This window comes from Lygodium microphyllum, chromosome 27 (assembly GCF_053477565.2).
Source record: "Lygodium microphyllum isolate KBCC chromosome 27, Lygodium_microphyllum_v1.1.10, whole genome shotgun sequence".
Classification (NCBI taxonomy): domain Eukaryota; kingdom Viridiplantae; phylum Streptophyta; class Polypodiopsida; order Schizaeales; family Lygodiaceae; genus Lygodium; species Lygodium microphyllum.
The window spans coordinates 85,269,982-85,288,647 of NC_141161.1; the positions used below are offsets into that span (position 1 = coordinate 85,269,982).

Genomic DNA, 18,666 nt, shown 5'->3' on the forward strand with positions numbered 1-18,666 from the left:
CATGGCGATTCCAGGGAGCATGGCTCAAATGGATGCTGTGGAGGCACAGATGCGGTGTCTCTGTCTCATCGTTCTATCCATGTATCTCTGAGGATTCCATCTACAATGAAGGCTCCATTGGAAAAGCCTACTTTGGATGTTCGTATGCCTTCTTTGGTTCCCTGCCTATACTCCCTTCTTTGCCCAAGGACGACAAATTGGATGGTTCCAACTATTCATTGTGGTCGTGTAAGGTAGTCTATCCTTGACACCTTATTTCTTCATCGATTGCTCATCACAAAAAGGACCTTGTTGATGGGGCCTCCATGGACCTATCAAAGTGAAGCAATGTAGAAGCAAATGACCAAGACAAAGAGTGAACAGAGAGAGAAGAGAGAGAAAAAGAGAGAGTGAAATGCAGAAAATCTGCAGTATGAAATGTTGTATAAGGATGCAAAAATATACACAGGTGTAGAGAGAATGTTTGCGTATATCTCCACCTCGAATATCTCAATCTCTGTCGAACCCGAGGGTAGCCTCCACAGTCTGCAGTTTGAAATCTATGAGAACTATAGAAGGCTGTTGAAATCAAGGCCAATAAATAGGCCAGCAAGAAATCATTAAAAAAACCAGGTGGGCTGCATTAATGCAGCCAATTGATAACTGTGTTGTCCAACCAGCCTCTCTGACCTACTACCACGTGTTATGTGCTCCTAGGTGACCTGCCACGTCATCTACCCTGCTGCTCCTACATGTCCAAGGAATGACCAGCTATCCAACTCTTAACACCCCCTCTTAAATCCTGGACACCATAGAGGGCTAAGGGATCTGGAGTGATGTCGAAGTAAAGCCTGGGGAAGCGTCTTGGTAAACAACTCTGCAAGATTGTCCTTTGTCTTGCAATAGACCAAGGAAATGATCTCATCCAGAATCTTCTCCCATATGAAGTGGTATTGAATCTCGATATACTTCATCCGAGCATGAAACGCAGGGTTCCTAGCCAAGGCAATGCAACTCTCATTGTCGCACTGTAGAACAATAGGTCCTATCTGCAAATAGCCAAGCTCCTCCAGGAGCCTGCAAAGCCACATTGTCTCACATGTAGTAGAAGGCGCCACCCAATACTCTGCCTCAGCCAAAGAGAGGGCAACCGTGGGTTGCTTCTCGCTGCTCTATGAAATAGCACTAGCACCCAAGGTAAAGATATAACTTCTTGTGGACCTCTGATGATCCACATCACCAGCCCAATCTCAATCACTCCATCCTATAAGTACCAAGTCTGTAGCACCTGTACCAATGGGATAATAGATCCCAAGATCAAGGGTCATCAAACAGTAATTAGTGCAAACAAGCTCAGGGTGGTGTGCTTGGTTCCTTCGAAAACGCCATGGGCCATCTTGCAGCTGCTACTCCTCAGGGACCCCCTCAATCCTTGCATCACGAAGAATGTCACAACCCCAACAAGGAGGAGGCCAGATCTTGCCTCATCGCTCTCCATCTGCTGAAGTGTCTAGAAGGTCCACTCACGGCAAGGGACCAATCGGTGAATCCAATGACCAAGAACTAAGCTACTTATCCGAAGAAGAGTCCTCAAGAGGCACAAGCTTTATAGGAACAATTGTTGGGGCCTAGCTACCACCGAGATCTCCAAGAACAGGGTGTTTCTCACCCCCCTCTAAGGCTAGAACTTCCACAAACCTAACATCACGACTCGTGTAGACATCTCGCTTAACAAGATCATACAATCGGTAGCCTTGAGATTGCGAGCTATAGCCCACAAACACTTGTCTTTTGGAAGCCGCTTCAAATTTATCACGCTGTGTCTTTGGGATGTGAACATAGGCATCACACCCAAAAACCTGGAAATAAGAAACAGCTTGCTTAGACCCAAAGTACGCCTCATATGGAGTCATACCAACAACCGCGGAAGTAGGGAAACGATTAAGGATGAGAACTACAATAGCCATAACCTCAGCTCGAGGGGTGTTTGTATTTGAAAACGCCTGGTAAATACCACGATTTGCACAAAAACAAGTAAGCTCATCAGAAGCAAATTCTTCACCCTTATCCAAATGTAAGGTCTTCAGCTTCCCCCCTGATCCATTCTCATCAAAGAGCAACCAATCCTTAAAGTGGAACAAAGCCTCTGACTTCAGCTTCAAAAAGTAAGTCCATGTCATCCCGTTGTAATCATTCACAATTAGCATGAAATACCAGCTCCCTCTAAGAGATTCCGTCCTCATTGGTCCACAAAGATCGCTAAAAACAAGCTCCAAGGGTGCTGAAGACTGCCTCAAAGCCTTGTTGGGAACAACATCACAAGTTTGCTTCCCACGGATGCAAGATACACAAGGTTGTTGGCTCACCACAATATCCAACAAACCTCGAACAAGTTGTCCCTTGGACACCTTCTGAAGATAATCATAATAAAGGTGGTCAAACCGAGCATACCAAAGCTCGAACAGGGTTTTTGAGGTAAGAAGAAGAGAAGTCAAGGCAAAAGACGACCGCAACTTGTAGACTCCATTTTTCTCATAACCTAAAGAAAACACATGTCTCAATCCACGATCAAGAATCCGAAAAGAATCCACATCGAATTTGACCAAGAGACTAAGGGCACAAATCTTGTGCACCGAAAGTAGATAGTACCTAAGGCCGGCACATAAAGCTCCACGAAGATATGGGCACCACCTCCTCTATTCGAAATAAGAGGCATGTCACCCCGTCCCTATTTAGAAATAGAGAACTATCATTGATGAGAATCTGACCATATAGAGACCGCAAATGAGCAACACCTATTGAAAAAGCAATCATGTGTTGTGAGGCACCACTGTCAACAATCCACTCCCAAATATATGAAGCCATCAATGCAACATTAGAAGCTATCAAGGTTGAATCCTCAAACACCTCTAAGTAAAAAAAAGCAGCTAATGCGGGAGCAGCCACCGCTCCGGAATTTTTTGAAGATTTCTCCTTCTTCTCCTTCTCCTTCTCCTTCTTCTCCTTGCCAGGGCAATCCTTCTTCCAATGACCTATTTTGCCACTAATGTAACAAGTAGACTCCTTTTCTTTGTCCTTCTTGGATTTGTCCTCCTTTTTGTTTTGGTCCTTGCCCTTCGTCTCAGAGGACTGACCAACCGAGGCCTCAATTTTAGAAGCATTATCACTTTTAATTGCTCCTCTTGGTCCAAAACCATAGGAACCAACTCTTCCCACCGAAAAGTCTCGAACCGCCCTGAAACAATCAAGGCAGAATAAAAACCATTGAAACAGGGTGGTAACTATGAAAGAAAAGTTATTGCCATGTCTTCAAAAGTGATCACCTTCCCTACGTTTTGAACTTACATCTGAAACTACCTTAGCTTGCTGATATGCTCCCATATAGAAGATGAATTGTGGACACTCATGGTCTACATCTACACCGCTTCATGACAATCATCCAATTACACATCTGATCGAGCTCCAACCATATCTCCTGAGCCACCATCAAATGCTCAATATGAGAGATAACAGTTGTAGCACATGAGAGAAATAAAAACGAGTAAATGCGAGCATTGAGTTTATCCCAATGTGCCTAAACCTTTGCCAACTCCACCTTATCACCGGAAGAGAGTCAATACTTGTCTCCCGAAGAAGAACAATGAATAGCCTTCGTAACAAGCTTAGCCAAATCATAGAACTCCAAAATGCCAAGCACCATGACCCACCAAATGCAGTAATTCTCGCCATCGAGCTTTTGATCTGATGGAAGAGCCCGTAAGTCGGGCACCTTTCGGTCCATGATCACCTCAAACTCTATCTCGATCTCAGAAGACATCTTCACCTACAATGCCAACACAAAACACAAAAAACAACCCCCTCTAACTATGAGAATATAGCTCGCTAGGGCTTGTATCCGCTCATCCTACTCCTTTACCCACCGAAGGTGATAAAAATGTAAAATCTGCGCTTGAAGGCCCAAAATGCAGCCTTCTTCCTTTTCTAATAGCAATATGGAAGCAAATGACCAAGACAAAGAGTGAACAGAGAGAGGAGAGAGAAAAAGAGAGTGAAATGCAGAAAATCTGTAGTATGAAATGCTATATAAGAATACAAAAATATACACAGGTGCAAAGAGAATTTCTACGTATGTCTCCACCTCGAAGTTCTCAATCTCCGTCAGCCCCGAGGACAGTCTCCGCAGTCTACAGTTTGAAATCTATGAGAACAACTGTAGAAGACTACTGAAATCAGTGCCAATAAATAGGCCAATAAGAAATCATTAAAAAACCAAGTCAGCTGCATTAAATGCAACCAACTAACAGCCGTGCTATCCGGCCAAGATGTTCGACCTGTTGCCACATGTCACTTGCTCTTGGCCGACCTGCCACGTGTCATCTGGCTTGTTGCGCATCTTGCTCCTGCCTGTCCAAGGAATGACTAGTTGTCCAGCTCTACTAGAGCCGTGTAGCCTTATGGGATCGGCTAAACTCTCGGGCTTGATCCTCTCTCTTCATAGAGTCTATAAGATTCTGTTCTTGTACATGTTCGCAGGTTGCAAACCGAGGTAGAAGTGTCGAAAAAGCTTGCATCTTTGTATTAGCACAAGCCGTTTGCCCACAAGATTTCTCTTGAGAAGAAATTACAGATGCTCAATCTTGATGGCCTCTCTTGGACAGATAATCTCTTCTAAGGATATAGCAATGATTCTCTTGACTCAGCTTGCATCTCCTTGGTTCGATGTTTTCTACACCAACCTCATCACCTTAAGCACCCACGAGAAACTCTGATGGGAGGAGCTTTCACCGCTTGTCTTGGAGCATAATGAGCGACTCAGAGAGGTGGGGGCCAATGGTTCTAGCTCCACCAAGGCTCTTACTGCAAGTACAACTAGCAAGAAGAAGTAGAAGGAGAAGACCAAGGACAAGAAGGAAGAGGACAAAAAATATTCGAAGGAGAAGAAGCCCCAACTGCTCACACTCTGAGAAGGGCACTCATCTCGAGGACAAGTATTGGCAGAAGTACCCCCATTTGAAGCTCAAGGAGAAAGATTCAAAAGGTGACCCCAACCACGATAGAGTCCATCTTTGTGCATGTATTTATCGAGCAAGATACAACCCTTGCTTCTACCACTCAGGAGAAGCCTTGGCTCATGGATAGTGGCGCTTTTTCTCACATGACCTCGGGAAGGATTGGCTTTAGGATATCCATTCTAGAGGGGGTGCAATCACCATTGGTGACAACTCTATTGTTCTTGTTTGGGGTGTGGGGTTTTAATCTTTATTCTCTGACAAGCAATCTTCTTCCACCAAAGTTCTTTATATACCGAATTTGGGCTTCAACCTATTGTCTGACCATGGTCTTACACAACTAGGTACGCGAGTCATTTTTACCTAGGATGCAGTTGCCGTGGAGGATGCTTTTATAGGTGCCGCTCTTTGGACAGGTACACACAAGGATGGGCTCTACAAGCTCACAGCCTCGCCGCACGGTCTTCCCACAAGCTTCGGTTGCTTTGGCATGCTCGTTATGGGCATCTTCGTCTTGATGCGATACGGTGGGCTTCTCGTAAGAAGATGGTGGAGGGACTTCTTGATTTCCCTCCTCTTCACACTTTATGCCCTAGCTGCTTGAGGGGTGAGCAGCGTAGGCAGCCTCGCCCACAGGTTGCCTCTAGGAGAGCTTCTTCACTGCTAGAGTATCCACACACGGCTAGATATTTCTTTTGTGATGGCTTTGTTGTCTTCTTTCATGAAGACTCCTACACACGATCACTAGAGGGCTGCCTTTAGTGTTCTTTGGTATTTAGAGGGAACTTGATCCTATAGGATCATCTATGGAGAGGGGGTTACTCTTTTTGGATGGAGTGACTAAGATTGGGCTGGTGATGTGGATTCGAGACGATCCACTACAAGATATATGGACCCAATGATCAGCGTTTACTAGCTATTCAACCTACAAACCTACATTAACAGCTTGCTATTCAAATGGTTCAACATGTTGTCCTACCTGTTCCGACTGTTTCAATGGCACATTTTCTTGTTGAAACTATGATATATTATGCTGAACTTCTTGCTGATCAATTTCAGCATCATTCCCTACATTTATAGGGTCATTTACAACATGTGCTGCTGTGAAGCAAGCACTCTTTCCTAGCCTACAAGTATTTCTTCTCAAAACACAACCCTTCTAACTTCCTCTGTCTTTTCAGTCTATTTATGCATGCGATCTTCCCGGAAGATAACATCATTGATGTGTATAATTTTCCTTTTCTTGGGATCCTATCATTTATACCCCATTTCTCCCTCATCACCATATCCTAGGAAATGCATTTACAAGACTTTGGCTTTAATTTGCTGCATTGTTCCTTGCATATGTACACAAATGTCTTACAGCCAACACTCTCAAGTGTATATACGAAGGTGGCTTACGTGACCACACTTTTTAAGGGACTCTCCTCCCCAAAGACCCATTCAGTGACTAGTTTATAAAGTGTATGCTCGTCATAATAGTCTCTACCCAAAATCCATGAGGTATGCAATATGAGACAACATGGTACAGACCTTCTCCTTAATAGTCCTATTCATACACCCTACAATAGCATTTTGGGGCGGATTATTAGGGACACTGAGCTCCCTTTTTATTCCTCTGCTATCACAAAAAGCATGAAAGGTTTTTGACACATTAACCACCATTGTCAAAACGAAGACACTTTAATGACTTGTTGGTTATATTTTCAGCAAGTGCCACGAAATTTTTAATCTTAAGGCCTCATCTTTACGATGGATCGGATAAATCAACACTTTGTGTATGGCATCATCAAAAAAAGTTTTAAGATATTTCTTTCTCCTTAGAGCCACCCTGGCATCTCACATGCATCTGAATGTACCAACTCTAAGGGTGAAGATTTTAACAAAAGAAACTTTTTATGTGATGTTTGAGCATGCTTGCCAAAAATACAATGATCACAATGGCCAAAATCAGCATACCTCAAACACAACAAATAACCCAAATGAGAAAACGCTTTCATTCCAATTTGATTCATCTGCCTCAACTAGCTATGCCACAAAAACACTTGGTTGCTTGATTATGGCAACAACATGATCATGCACACTAGATACATGTAATGCATATAGAGTATCACTTTTAGAGACTTTAGCAACAATCCTAGATCCCTTACATATCTTCCATTTGCTATCCCCAAAGGCGGTGTGATAGCATTCATCATCTAGTTGTCATGTGCTTATTGAGCTCTCCTTGAGCTAAGCTACATGCTTCACATTATGTGAAGTGAACATTGAACCACATTGAAATGCCAACTACACATTGCCAATTCCTACAATGTCACATGCATAGTTATCCCCCAAGAGAACAACACCATCTCTACCACCACTATAGTCAAAGAATCACTCATGGTGTCGTGTAACATGGAATGAAGCACTTCAATCAAGAATCCAAGTATGCATGTCATTATGAGAATCTGCAATCAATGATTATGCACTAAAAGAAGTAAAAAGTACATCACTACCACTCTCTCGTAACTGATTACATTGACTCCCTCTTCTAATCTTCTTTACATGTTGGCTATCCTTTTTCTGATCTTTGTTATCATCAGTGCTTTTGCCCTTGCCCTTCTCTTCCTTCCACTTAAAACAATCCCATTTGAAATGGCCTTTCTTGCCACAATAATGGCACTCTGCATTTTTTCCACGAGACTTATTGTGTGCTTTGTTGTTAGAGTTACCCTTCTGTTGGGATCTACCTCTAGTATGCAATACTTTGGAAGACTCGTTTGCTGAAATATTTTGCCTATTGAGCTCTTCCATGAGTAAAGAGCTCTCCACATCTGAATATAACAGCATAGCATTGAAATTACTCATTGTTGTCCTAAAAGTGTCCCAACTTTCAAGCAAAGTGCATAGCAAAAATGTTGCCTTGAACTCCACACCAATGTTAACCTCCAAAACAATCAACTAGCTGAAAATAGAGTTAAACTCATTTAAATGTATAAACATAGTTGTATCTTCCTTGACCAGTAAACCTTGCTAGTTGCACTTTTATAAGCATATAACTCAAGTCTTTGCCACATATCATAGGCAAATTTCAATTTCTCTATGTTCAAAAGCATAGTGTTTGACTGTCATGAGAACATGTATTTTTGAGACCTCATTTAACATGTGGATTAATTTTTAATCACATGGTTAAGTAAATGTTACATATATGAAGTGTAACTAGGATTGAAGTAAATTTATGAGCCCGAGATCCGAGGAAGGGACAACATGTCAAAGAGAAAAGTTACTATAAGTTATGCCGCACAAATACTGGATAGTATCCGATGCCAATTATTGGCCTAGGTCATTCATTTGGCCATAAGTGTCAAATTGGTGATACTAAAAAAGTGTTGTTTAACGGTACCTAACATCAATCTCTCTCATGGTCAAAGATAATGCACAGACACTTGGAAATGAAAGTTTCCTAGCCAGTTTAATTATTGGCCAATCAAATTATTTTTTTGGGCACCAAAATAATTATTAGATTAATTTTCACTAAGACTAAAAATTAATATTTAATTATGGATAATACTGAAAAAACCACTTAGAAAGACTGTCATTTGTCAAAAATGTCCATGCAAGACTGAAAAACATCTTTAGAGATTAAAGACATGCAACGGCTGTAAATAGCCGGAAAAATAGGAAATAATTGGAGGCTGGAGCAGGTCGGTTGTATTAAATGCAGCCGACTGCATTAAATCTAGCCGACTGTACCAAGAAATCTGGCCAATTGTACCAGTGCCCTGCCGTACTGTTGACATGGACTACCGTACTGCTAACAGGCAGCGTGCTGTCCACCAACCTGTTGTCTGCCAACTGTCCAAGAAATGACTATCTAACACCCCCTCTCAAATCCTGGACAGGTCAAAAGACTAAGGGATCTGGAATGCTGCCTAAGAAGAGCCTGGGGAAGCCAAGTATCATTCCTCTCAATAGCCTCAAACTCGGCTTCCATAGCCTTCCGCCAATGATTAGACAGCAAAGCCTCCTTCACCGAAGTGGGCTCTCGATCCTGCATAACACAGGTCAACAAACAATAGTTGGAGCAAACAAGCTCTGAAGAATGTGCCTAATTCCTCCGTGACCTCCGCAGTCCATCCTGCGCTTCCCACTCTTCAGGGACCCCCTCGACCCCTAAATCTCGGAGGGTGTCAAGGGCCCAACGAGAAGGAGGACGAACCTCTCCCCATCGCTCTCCATCTGCTGAAGACTCAGGAACATCCACCGGCGGAAGCTCCTCGGGGGTGGGCGGTGGAAGAGAAGACTCTGAATCCGAAGAAGAATCTCCATCAAGAGGCTCTGGCTTCAAAGAAACTGTCTCGGAGCCGAACTTTCCCCTGGATCTCCAAGGATGGGGTGCTCCTCACTCCCCTTTGTGGCCGGTACTTCCACGAACCGCACATCTTGGCTCGTGTAGACATACGGCTTAACGGGATCAAATAAACGATGACCTTGGGATTGGGAGCTATAGCCAACAAAAACCTGTCGTCGGGAAGCCGCCTCGAACTTATCACGCTGCATCTTCGAAATGTGCACATAGGCGTCACACCCAAAGATCCATAAATAAGAGACATCAGGCTTAGTCCTGAAGTGAACCTCAAAAGATGTCATCCTATCAACGGCCGAAGTGGAAGATCGATTAAGGATGTGAACTACGGTAGCCATTGCCTCGGCCCACAAAAACTGAGGTGTCTTGCGGTGCTCCATCATGGTGCGTGCCATCTCGATCACACTTCGGTTCTTCCACTCCAAAATGCCATTCTCTTGGGAAGTGTTGGTGTTAGCAAACTCCTAGTGAATGCCCCATCTGCACAAAAACGAGCAAACTCATTAGACATAAATTCACCTCCCTTGTCTGAATGCAAGGTCTTCAATCGCCAGCCAGAACGGTTCTCTTAAAAAAGAAGCCAATCCTTGAAATGAGAGAAAGCCTCCAACCTTAAAGTCAAGAAATAGGCCCAAGTCATCCTGCTGTAGTCATCTGCGATCAACATGAAGTACAAGCTCCCCTTCAGGGACTCGGTCCTCATCAAGCCACAAAGATCCGTAGATACAAGCTCCATGGGTGAAGTAGACCGCCTTGAAGCTTTGTTGGGAATCGCATTTTACTTCACCCCCTAGAAGCTTTGTTGGGAATCGCATCTCGATGCAGATTCCCACGAATGCAGGAGACACATGGCTGATGGCTCACCACTGCGTCGCGATGAAATCTCCTCTTCAAATAGGTTCAACCCTCAGTCAGTCCATCTTCACTGCTCCGATACCATGTCAGAGTGCAGCGATGCGGAAGCGTAGGACAAAGACTGAGAGAGAGTGAACACAGAGAGAGAAGAGCGAGAGAGAAAGGAGACAGTGTAAACGCAGAAAATCTATGGTGTAGTATGCTGTATAAGAGTGCAGAAATACACAAGGGGGCAAAGAAAATATCTACATATGTCTCCGACTTGAGGACCTCGATCTCTGTCAGCCCAAGCACAGTCTGTCTCAGCCAACAGATCTCAAGATCACAATCTGAATAATGAATGCTGGAGTGAGCCACGAAACCGGCTATAAATAGCCGAAAAAATAGGAAATAATTGGAGCAGGTCGACTACATTAAATCCGGGAAATGACTGTCTAACAAGATCACCAAAGGCTGAGAAATTTTAGATATCTTTGCTGTAAACCCTAATCTGCAACAAATGTTAGGGTTTAACAACAACTTCAGGAAGCTTGCTAAAAAGTGAATATTCAAGACTTGGATTCAATAGGGCTGAAGTTGTTTTCAATCAAACTCAATTGAAAGGACCAGCAAATCAATGAATTAGGGGCATTTTCCATCTCCATCAAAGTGGTGAAGGCCAATTGACTGCCCGAATCAAGGAGCAATCCAAATTGAAGACTTGCTCGTCATTTTGGATAACAAGAAGAGTTGGAATACCAAAAGGGATAGGGAAAATCCCATTGTACATCAACTTCTTCTTCAATTAAGTTAAAGAAATGCCAAAAGGGGCACCAGTTTTGGGGCCAACAAGGTGTCCATTATCCAAGATTGTGAGTTAATTTACATTTCTCAGTTTTTTTAATAAATGTTGTTACTGTAACTAAGTTGTAATCAAGGAATTACCACCCATCCACGGAAGAAAGGCTGGTTTCACTTGCACTGAAAGTTCTATGGTAAAGCGTGCAAGCTCATCTAACTCATCCCACTCATCTGGATCCATGGTTGCTGATTTTACCCATATTGTTTTTAAGGGGTTCACCTATTTCTTTTACACCAAGAAATTACAACATTACTTCTACTTTATAACAAAGTTGTGTGCACCCTAAAGCTTCTTAATGTGCAAAAGATTGATGCTATCACTACTGTCAGTCATGATTTGTAGCTCCAAAGTGACTCAAAAGTCAACAAATGTGAGCCCAACGGTAACACAAATGACCAAGGTACAAAGCACGTACCAAGCAGCAATGAAAAAACCAAGTAATTGCAGAAATTTCAGCTCTGCAAATCAATTTTCAGATTTATAAAATGTGTACTACAGCACACCACAAGCAATTGTAGCAAATGCATCCATGGGCACAAATTTGACTCACACGATCAAAAGCCCAAAATTTCTCTGCTCAAATTACATCAAACATAACTCCCGAGTGGATTGCACAAGCCAATTTTGCCAAAATTTCACAAATTTTGCAAAAGCCCCAAATTTATCGGGGTCCAATGTGCTCAATTTGCATAGAAATTGCACAACAAGTACATACCAAGACCAAATATGACCTAAATTTTGCAAAAGCCCCAAATTGTGCAAGGTTCAATGTGTCAAAATTTCAAGAAATTGTGCCTATCCCATTGCAATTACATGAAAAACCCCAATTTCTGAGTCCCAAGAGTGTGCAAAATTCCACAAATTTTACTCAATCAAGTAAAATTTGACCTGTACGCCAAAAGCCCCACTTTTTGGGAGTAGATGCATGCCCAATCTCTCAAATTTGTCTACCTATGCTTGTGCACATGTAACAGCCCGCAGAATATTACCAATGATAAGCCTCGTTTTTTTTTAATGATTTCTTCTTAAGAAAGACTGTCGGCAGGTCAACCACTGCACATGACCTGTGCTGACCTGTCGCCTATGCTGCCTGCACTATTGCTTGGACCTGCATGGCCTGCCTATCAACGTGACCCACCTGCGCCTGGCTAGCGTGGCCTGCCTGTCACCTAGACCTGCGAGTGAAGATGGCTGCAACCTGCTCCTGTTTTTGACCTGCCACCTGTGCATGCACCCTGCGTGGCCTGCAGCCTGCATAGAACTCGAGAAGCGTGTTTGCGACAACCTTCAGCTCTGATACTAGTTTGTGGTGCCCGATGTGCAATGGAGGCATTCAGCAGTGGCAATGGGGAAAAAGAGAGAAAGAGTGAGCAGCAGTAGAGAGTGAGAGACATGGTGTGGGTACAATGAGTTGTACTTCTTTTAGGTTTTTGTGATAGTCTATGTAAAGTACAAGTGCGAAGGGTGTGTTCACACCCGTGCACATAAAAAAGGCTTGGTGGCCCTTTATTCCCAACAAAGCTATGTGCACTTCCATCTCACTCATTCCTTCTTGCATTGTTTTAGTATTTAGCGCATCAATCTTTGGCTCTCAATTGTCAATAATATTCACACAAATATGTGATTCCATAACCAAGTAGGAGGCTCTTACCCATCTCATTGGCGTTTTTAAGCTTGCTGGGTATCCTTCAAACCAAGCTCTCAAACTCATCCCCTTCTTCTCTTGTAGGAGCCATTAAAGCTAAGTTTGGAACTTGAATATCTCTCACCCTACAAATTTTGCCGAATTTTGTATTGCTTATGAAATATTGTGTCTTCTGTCATTTTTGTGCTTAGTTTGCAAAAAACCCCGAAACTAGATTTACAACACATTACTTTCCTAAATTAAAGGCTGAAAGCTTATGACCTGAGGTGTCTTCAATTAAGAGGGCTTCAAATAATTATATCTATGTATGCCTGGAGCAAATGAGATGAAAATTATTCAAGTGATGCATGTCTTGGGCATGAGGTACTCCCTTATTGTCCATTCATTAGGCACTTTAGTGGACAGCTGGGCACCTCATTCAGGTACCCAGCAGCCAACCTGATCTTGATAGGTCTCATCTCTTATAGTAGTGAACTCATTCACCACATCATTGCATCGCCTTGCATCCTTGGATAGAGAGAGATTAGAAGCCTGTGGCTGGTCCTCAGTTACATTGTGACTTTGCATCTATAAAAGAAAATATGGAGAATAAGATTGATTAGCCACTGCCATCTTGCATAAATCATATATAGAGACCGATAATGGTAAGAGCACCTTCTATCTAGGGTCAGCAACTACAGAAGACACGAATGCACGAAACCATCAAAGTGAATAGGTGGCAAAAGTGTTAGTATTCCATGTATGTAGTTATGTCATCTCCTAGTTGTGAGCTCCATCGAAGCCTGATGGAGGCAAAGGGATTCTAACTATTCATGGATTGCATTTCAGTTTCCAGCCTAATCCCATGACTCATGAGTTGCCAGCCCGAAGGCATTTGTTTCAGCCCTGTTCACATGCTGTTCATGGCATTTCCAGCCAATGGTCGTGTTGCAGATTTTGCAATGTGGCATAAAGCAAGCCAGCCAGATGCTGTCAGTGCATGAAATGCTGGTCGGCCACACAGTTTCACCTCCCTAAGCAGCATTCAACCAGTTTCAGACTTGCAGCCTCTTTACAGCAGTGGCACCATTAGGGCTAATCTGCCAGATTTCCCTGCCTCCATTCTCTCATCAATGCCTGCCATGTTTAATCATCTTCTTTCACATTCGAGGATGCAAGGTGTAAGCTCATGGGGAAACCTGCAACTGACCGAACATGCATCTATTTGGTGTGGAGGCTACTGATGAGGAGGAAAAACTATGGGGCATGCAAGTACGCTTTGCCGCAAGTCTGGACGGCGAACTCTAGACCCCCATGGTGGCCCTCAGCCGGACCGTAGGGGTGATAGATGCTCTAGGTGGTACTATCAATGCATCCATCAGCCATGCTGAGAGTCATGACTCTGTAAAATGGTAGAAACGGGCCGCCTATGCCAAGGGCCACTCGATCACGTCCCTCGGAGCTCTCCATTGTGGGGGGGCTCGAAAGATAATACTCAAGTGTGGGACCTCAGCACCAGCCCATCAATTAATGTCCATCATGCAATCGGGCCAAGAAATCACCCTCGCTTAAACAAATCAACAAAGTGCAGGGGATATTTGATGCAGCCTAGTATTCAGCATTCATTTTCTAACCAATGCAGATTTGTTACTTTTTTCTCTATGTTCAATGTATAGAGAAATGTCATGACAAACACGAAAACACAAAAGTGTACAACAACGTGAAGAACGCAATCTGAAGAATGCTGAATACTAATGAATGCATGAAGGTATAATAATGTAACCGATAGAGCCTCCAACCCCCCTGTCTCTAGGACCAGGATCGAGGACAGAGCTGACTGAGTGTTGCAGTGTGATGTACTCAAATGGATCCAGAATAGGCAATAGGCAATAGGCAATCTCCGATGATGTCGATGAATTGGCAGCGGCAGCTTGTCAGCCCAAATTGCTGAAAACACACGTCTAGCCAGTCCAATGATGATGTCATTTGATTGTGACAACAAAGGATCGCAACTGGTGGAATGATGACATCAGCTGTTGGACAGCCTGCAGATGCTGAAAATGCAGCTTCTAGAATAGGCAACATCTACACAAGACTCTGGGAAATGTGTAACTCGGGATGATCAGAAAAAACAGCCTGCAAATATGACTGGACAGGTTGCTTGGCTGAAGAAGAGCTTGACAACACACAATGGACTGAGATATCCACCAATAACAGTGCGAACAGCAGTGGAGAAGCGAGCACCAGCTGAAGACTGATGGTAGACCAATCAGGGATGCCAAGTGACTATGTACGTAGCTCATCTATTTATATATGAGGAACCAACCAAAGTTTGTGGGTTTGCTTATGGGACATAGAAATTGTTGTAGCATTTTGAGGTTTTGGGGCTGTTTAAACAAGCCCATTAAGGTTTAGTGTGTAATTCACCTTTTCCAACTTAACATCTCTCTCTTCCCTTCTCTATCTATGTTCTAATCTTCTTCCATGCACGCTCTAATATGGTATCATCACAAAACAAGAGAAGCTGGAGTAACTCCCCAAAGAGGAGACCATCGAATCGCTGTAATTACACCAATTTTTTTTGCATTTACTGCCCCACTTGTTGTGGAGTGGATCCTTCATACATGCACAAGGACAAACTCATGGCAGCTCATGAAGAGCAAAAATCAAGCTTTGGAGCTGATTTGGTCTCGTAGAGCGGTTTGATCAACAATGGATTCAGTGTGGATCCATGGTTTGGGGGGAATAAGGGTGATAATGATGTCTCATAGATTTCCCATAGATTAAAAGTGTTGAGAATGCACTCCACCTTGCAAGACACAAGGAGTAGTTGGAGCCATCCAACTTTCCTTTTTGGGAAAGCAAGGTAGCGGTAGTACGTGAACAAAGGGTGCAATGATAGCAAGGTGTGGACCACTGGTGCCAACATGGGTAGAAATGCAAAGCAAAGTGCATTAAATGGAGATGGACCATGGTCTAAATCACCATTTGATCACAGACTTCTTAGATCTTTGATACAACCTTCTCGATCCTCAAAATACTCCTCACCTCCAAAGTGTGGGACACCATCACATGGGAAGACATCATACTTTTCATCTTTGAGTAAGATGCTTGCATAAGAAGACTAGTCCAAGTGGAGCAAGGACAGCTAATCGTACTTTTGCAACTTGCAGCACCTCAAGCTGCAACCAAAAGCACATGGGCAAGAAACCAAAGAAAGAGGAACAAAAGAAGAATGATAACTGCAAGGGTTATCTTAAGTTCGCATTATGGGAAGATGGCCCACTTGAGAGCAAATGTTAGAAGAAATACATTTGTCTTCTACCTAGTGCAAAGAGCAAAGCAAAGGATTCCAATGCTACATCAACCACAACAACCAAGTCTATTTTTGTGTAACAAATCTTTTATATATCAAATGTTACCAAGACATATTGGCTCAATGATTCCAAACTAATTCGATGCTCATATACGTTAAAAGGCAATCTATATTATATAAGTGTTTCAAAAAAAAGTTAAATATTCATCTTTCTATTTAAGGATGGCCATTGCCTAGAACGCCCTATAATTAAACTTGGGTCATCATTGACGAGATGCCCAAGAGAAATTAAAAGTTTACTCGACAGTCAGATTGACCAAAAAGCTCAACTAATTGAGACCTCTATACTCAAATAGTCACATTGACTAGAAGCCCATACAATGAATGGTTTCAAAAAGTGAAACTAGATACTTATGATTGAAGAAACAAACCATGAACCGATGAACCTATACAATAAAGCTTTCCAAAAGCTAAATTTCGCAACTTTAAAAATTTAGGAGGTTACTATTTCTGGAAGTTTCTCAAATGGAAATTTTGATCGCATCAAAGGCTCCGGATTTCTCAACTAACAATTTTGTCTTCAGCAGCTATCTCAAATTCTTAACCATTAGAGAGAATTTTCGAGTAGAAAGTTTGGAAGCTTCTTTTTCTAGAAAAGTGACGTGAATTCTAGAAGAGCACAAGCCCCACACCTATATATTATAGGTCTCTTTCTTCATTTAAAACAAGCTCTCGTGCTGAAATTTCAACCACATGCTTTGTACTCTCCTATCAATCTCTCATCCAAGAAGCACTTTCTACTTGGTTTGATCTAATCCAAGCACTAAAAAAGCAAATCAACTTATTGCCCGGAGTTTGCAGAGATTAGCGTTTCAAAATCCCATTGTTCAGAATTGCAACAAATCAGCTCTTTTGTATATAGTTCAAGCACTTAATGCCCATGATTTGTTTCAATAAATTCCTCTAAAGGCGAAGGGGCCGGTTCTCCTCTCAACATGTGTGTGTGTGTGTGTGTGTGTGTCTTTCTCTCTCTCTCTCTCTCTCTCTCTCTCTCTCTCTCTCTCTCTCTCATGCCAGGAGGCATATTTCACTGTGGATTCCGTGCCACGGTGGATTCCGTGAGGTTTTACGGTGGATTCCGTAAACTTTGTTGACCGGGGCTCATACACAAAGTGGATTCTTTGTGCCAGAAGTTGATGGGGACGCCTATCCTTTTCGGGTGTTTCATTAATTTAGTGTGTACATGGGTGATTCCATAGCGGGTGATTCTACAAAATACATATTAAATTAATAAACGTTTATGAGTTTAGAGTGTGCACTTGTGACAAATTAAGGTTAGGATTGATTTCTAACCAGTTGATTTATTTATCTAGCTGAAGACTGCTAGATATTCACTTTTGTCGATTTAATTGTATTATTTTACTAACGATTGTGAATGCTTCAGTTAATGTGTAGAGATAGTAGCAGTGGCGGAGTAAAGCATTGGAGAATAGCGTGTATTCGAGTTATCACTTATATTTTGATGGGCGCATACCTTAGGCATGGCGCCTATATTTTGTCGCGCCTATTTATTAAGGCATTGGATATTTATTTATTATTTTGTATATGCATGGACGCACGATTATGATATTTGTATTTGAACATTGTATTGGGTATGCCTGACTCTTTGGGTGCCCGCCCATTAGCTTTATTTCTATTTTGTGCTAAAGCAAACTCAAAAGCCAAAAGCGCGCTATTTTGTAATTTGGGCTATTATTTAAGCTTGGAGATGATTAATACAAAAAAGTACATGCTTTGTGGAGCGCTCACACAAGACATAGGAGGAGATTGCACCCAATTGGTCTCTTGTTCATGTCGTGCATGCTTTCTACCTTGAGTTTTGTGCAAAAAGTAGAGTTCTTTTGTTCTTGGGGACCTTCCGGCGTTCACTACGCGAGCATACAGCATCCGATCTGTGCACCAGTAGTATCAGAGCGAAGCTGAGATCGAGAGCTTCCAATCGCTACCCATCTTGAGCGAAGGCGAAGCTCCTGGAACGATCGAGCTCTACAGTCAGTCTCATCGCGAACGGTCGATACGAGTGGATTCCTAGCGGTCAAGAACCTCTGTTTACAACCTCTGATCGCGAAGGACCGGCCTGAGAAGGCGGAGGACCACGTCAATATCTCTCCTTTCAAGTCGTTTTTCAATAGAGAAGAGATAAGCTTCCATATCTCCAAGTTTCACTTCAAAGTCAATAAAGCTTTAACAAAAAGATTAGTTAGAAGCTTTAAAAAGCTTCAGGAATTAAATCGTCAATAAGCGGCAAGAGGACGTGCTTGGCAGCATCAAATTCGGCAACAGTATATTGACGTCCTCAAATCAAAAATTCCATAAGCTTTAGTTACTAAAGCTACTAAGCTATCTAATCCTCTAAATCTTCAAAGTTCATCAAGTTCCATAAGTTCTGCAACTCCACAAGTCAATCAAGTCATCAGAAGTCGAAACTGACTTATGCCAAAAACTCCCATAATGACTGTTCCTGCACAAAAGCATTGAATTGCAAAGTTGTTCTTTGGAAGACTCTGTTCGCATACACAGACTTGTTGAACCAATTTCAGCACATGTAGAAGGTCATACGCAGAATTTACGAAGATTTTAAATCCCGCAACCGCAAAAGTCGAAGACCGTGAAAGCCAAACAAAAATCTATAAG

The 18,666-nt window shown here is 42.6% G+C and overlaps 1 protein-coding gene across 4 annotated transcripts in view; it reads right to left on the bottom strand.

The window, feature by feature from the left end:
- Positions 1 to 18,666, bottom strand: part of LOC148012555 (uncharacterized) — a 54,612-nt gene that overhangs the window by 12,249 nt on the left and 23,697 nt on the right. Inside the window, exon 2 of one of the 4 annotated variants that reach the window (XM_087669430.1) lies at positions 65 to 7,804. The exons of the other annotated variants lie outside the window; for them this stretch is intronic. Within the exon in view, the coding sequence (XP_087525556.1) occupies positions 7,532 to 7,804 (273 nt within the window). The 3' untranslated portion in view covers positions 65 to 7,531. Of the gene's footprint in view, positions 1 to 64; positions 7,805 to 18,666 lie in introns of those variants that run through there. 4 annotated transcript variants of the gene reach the window in all.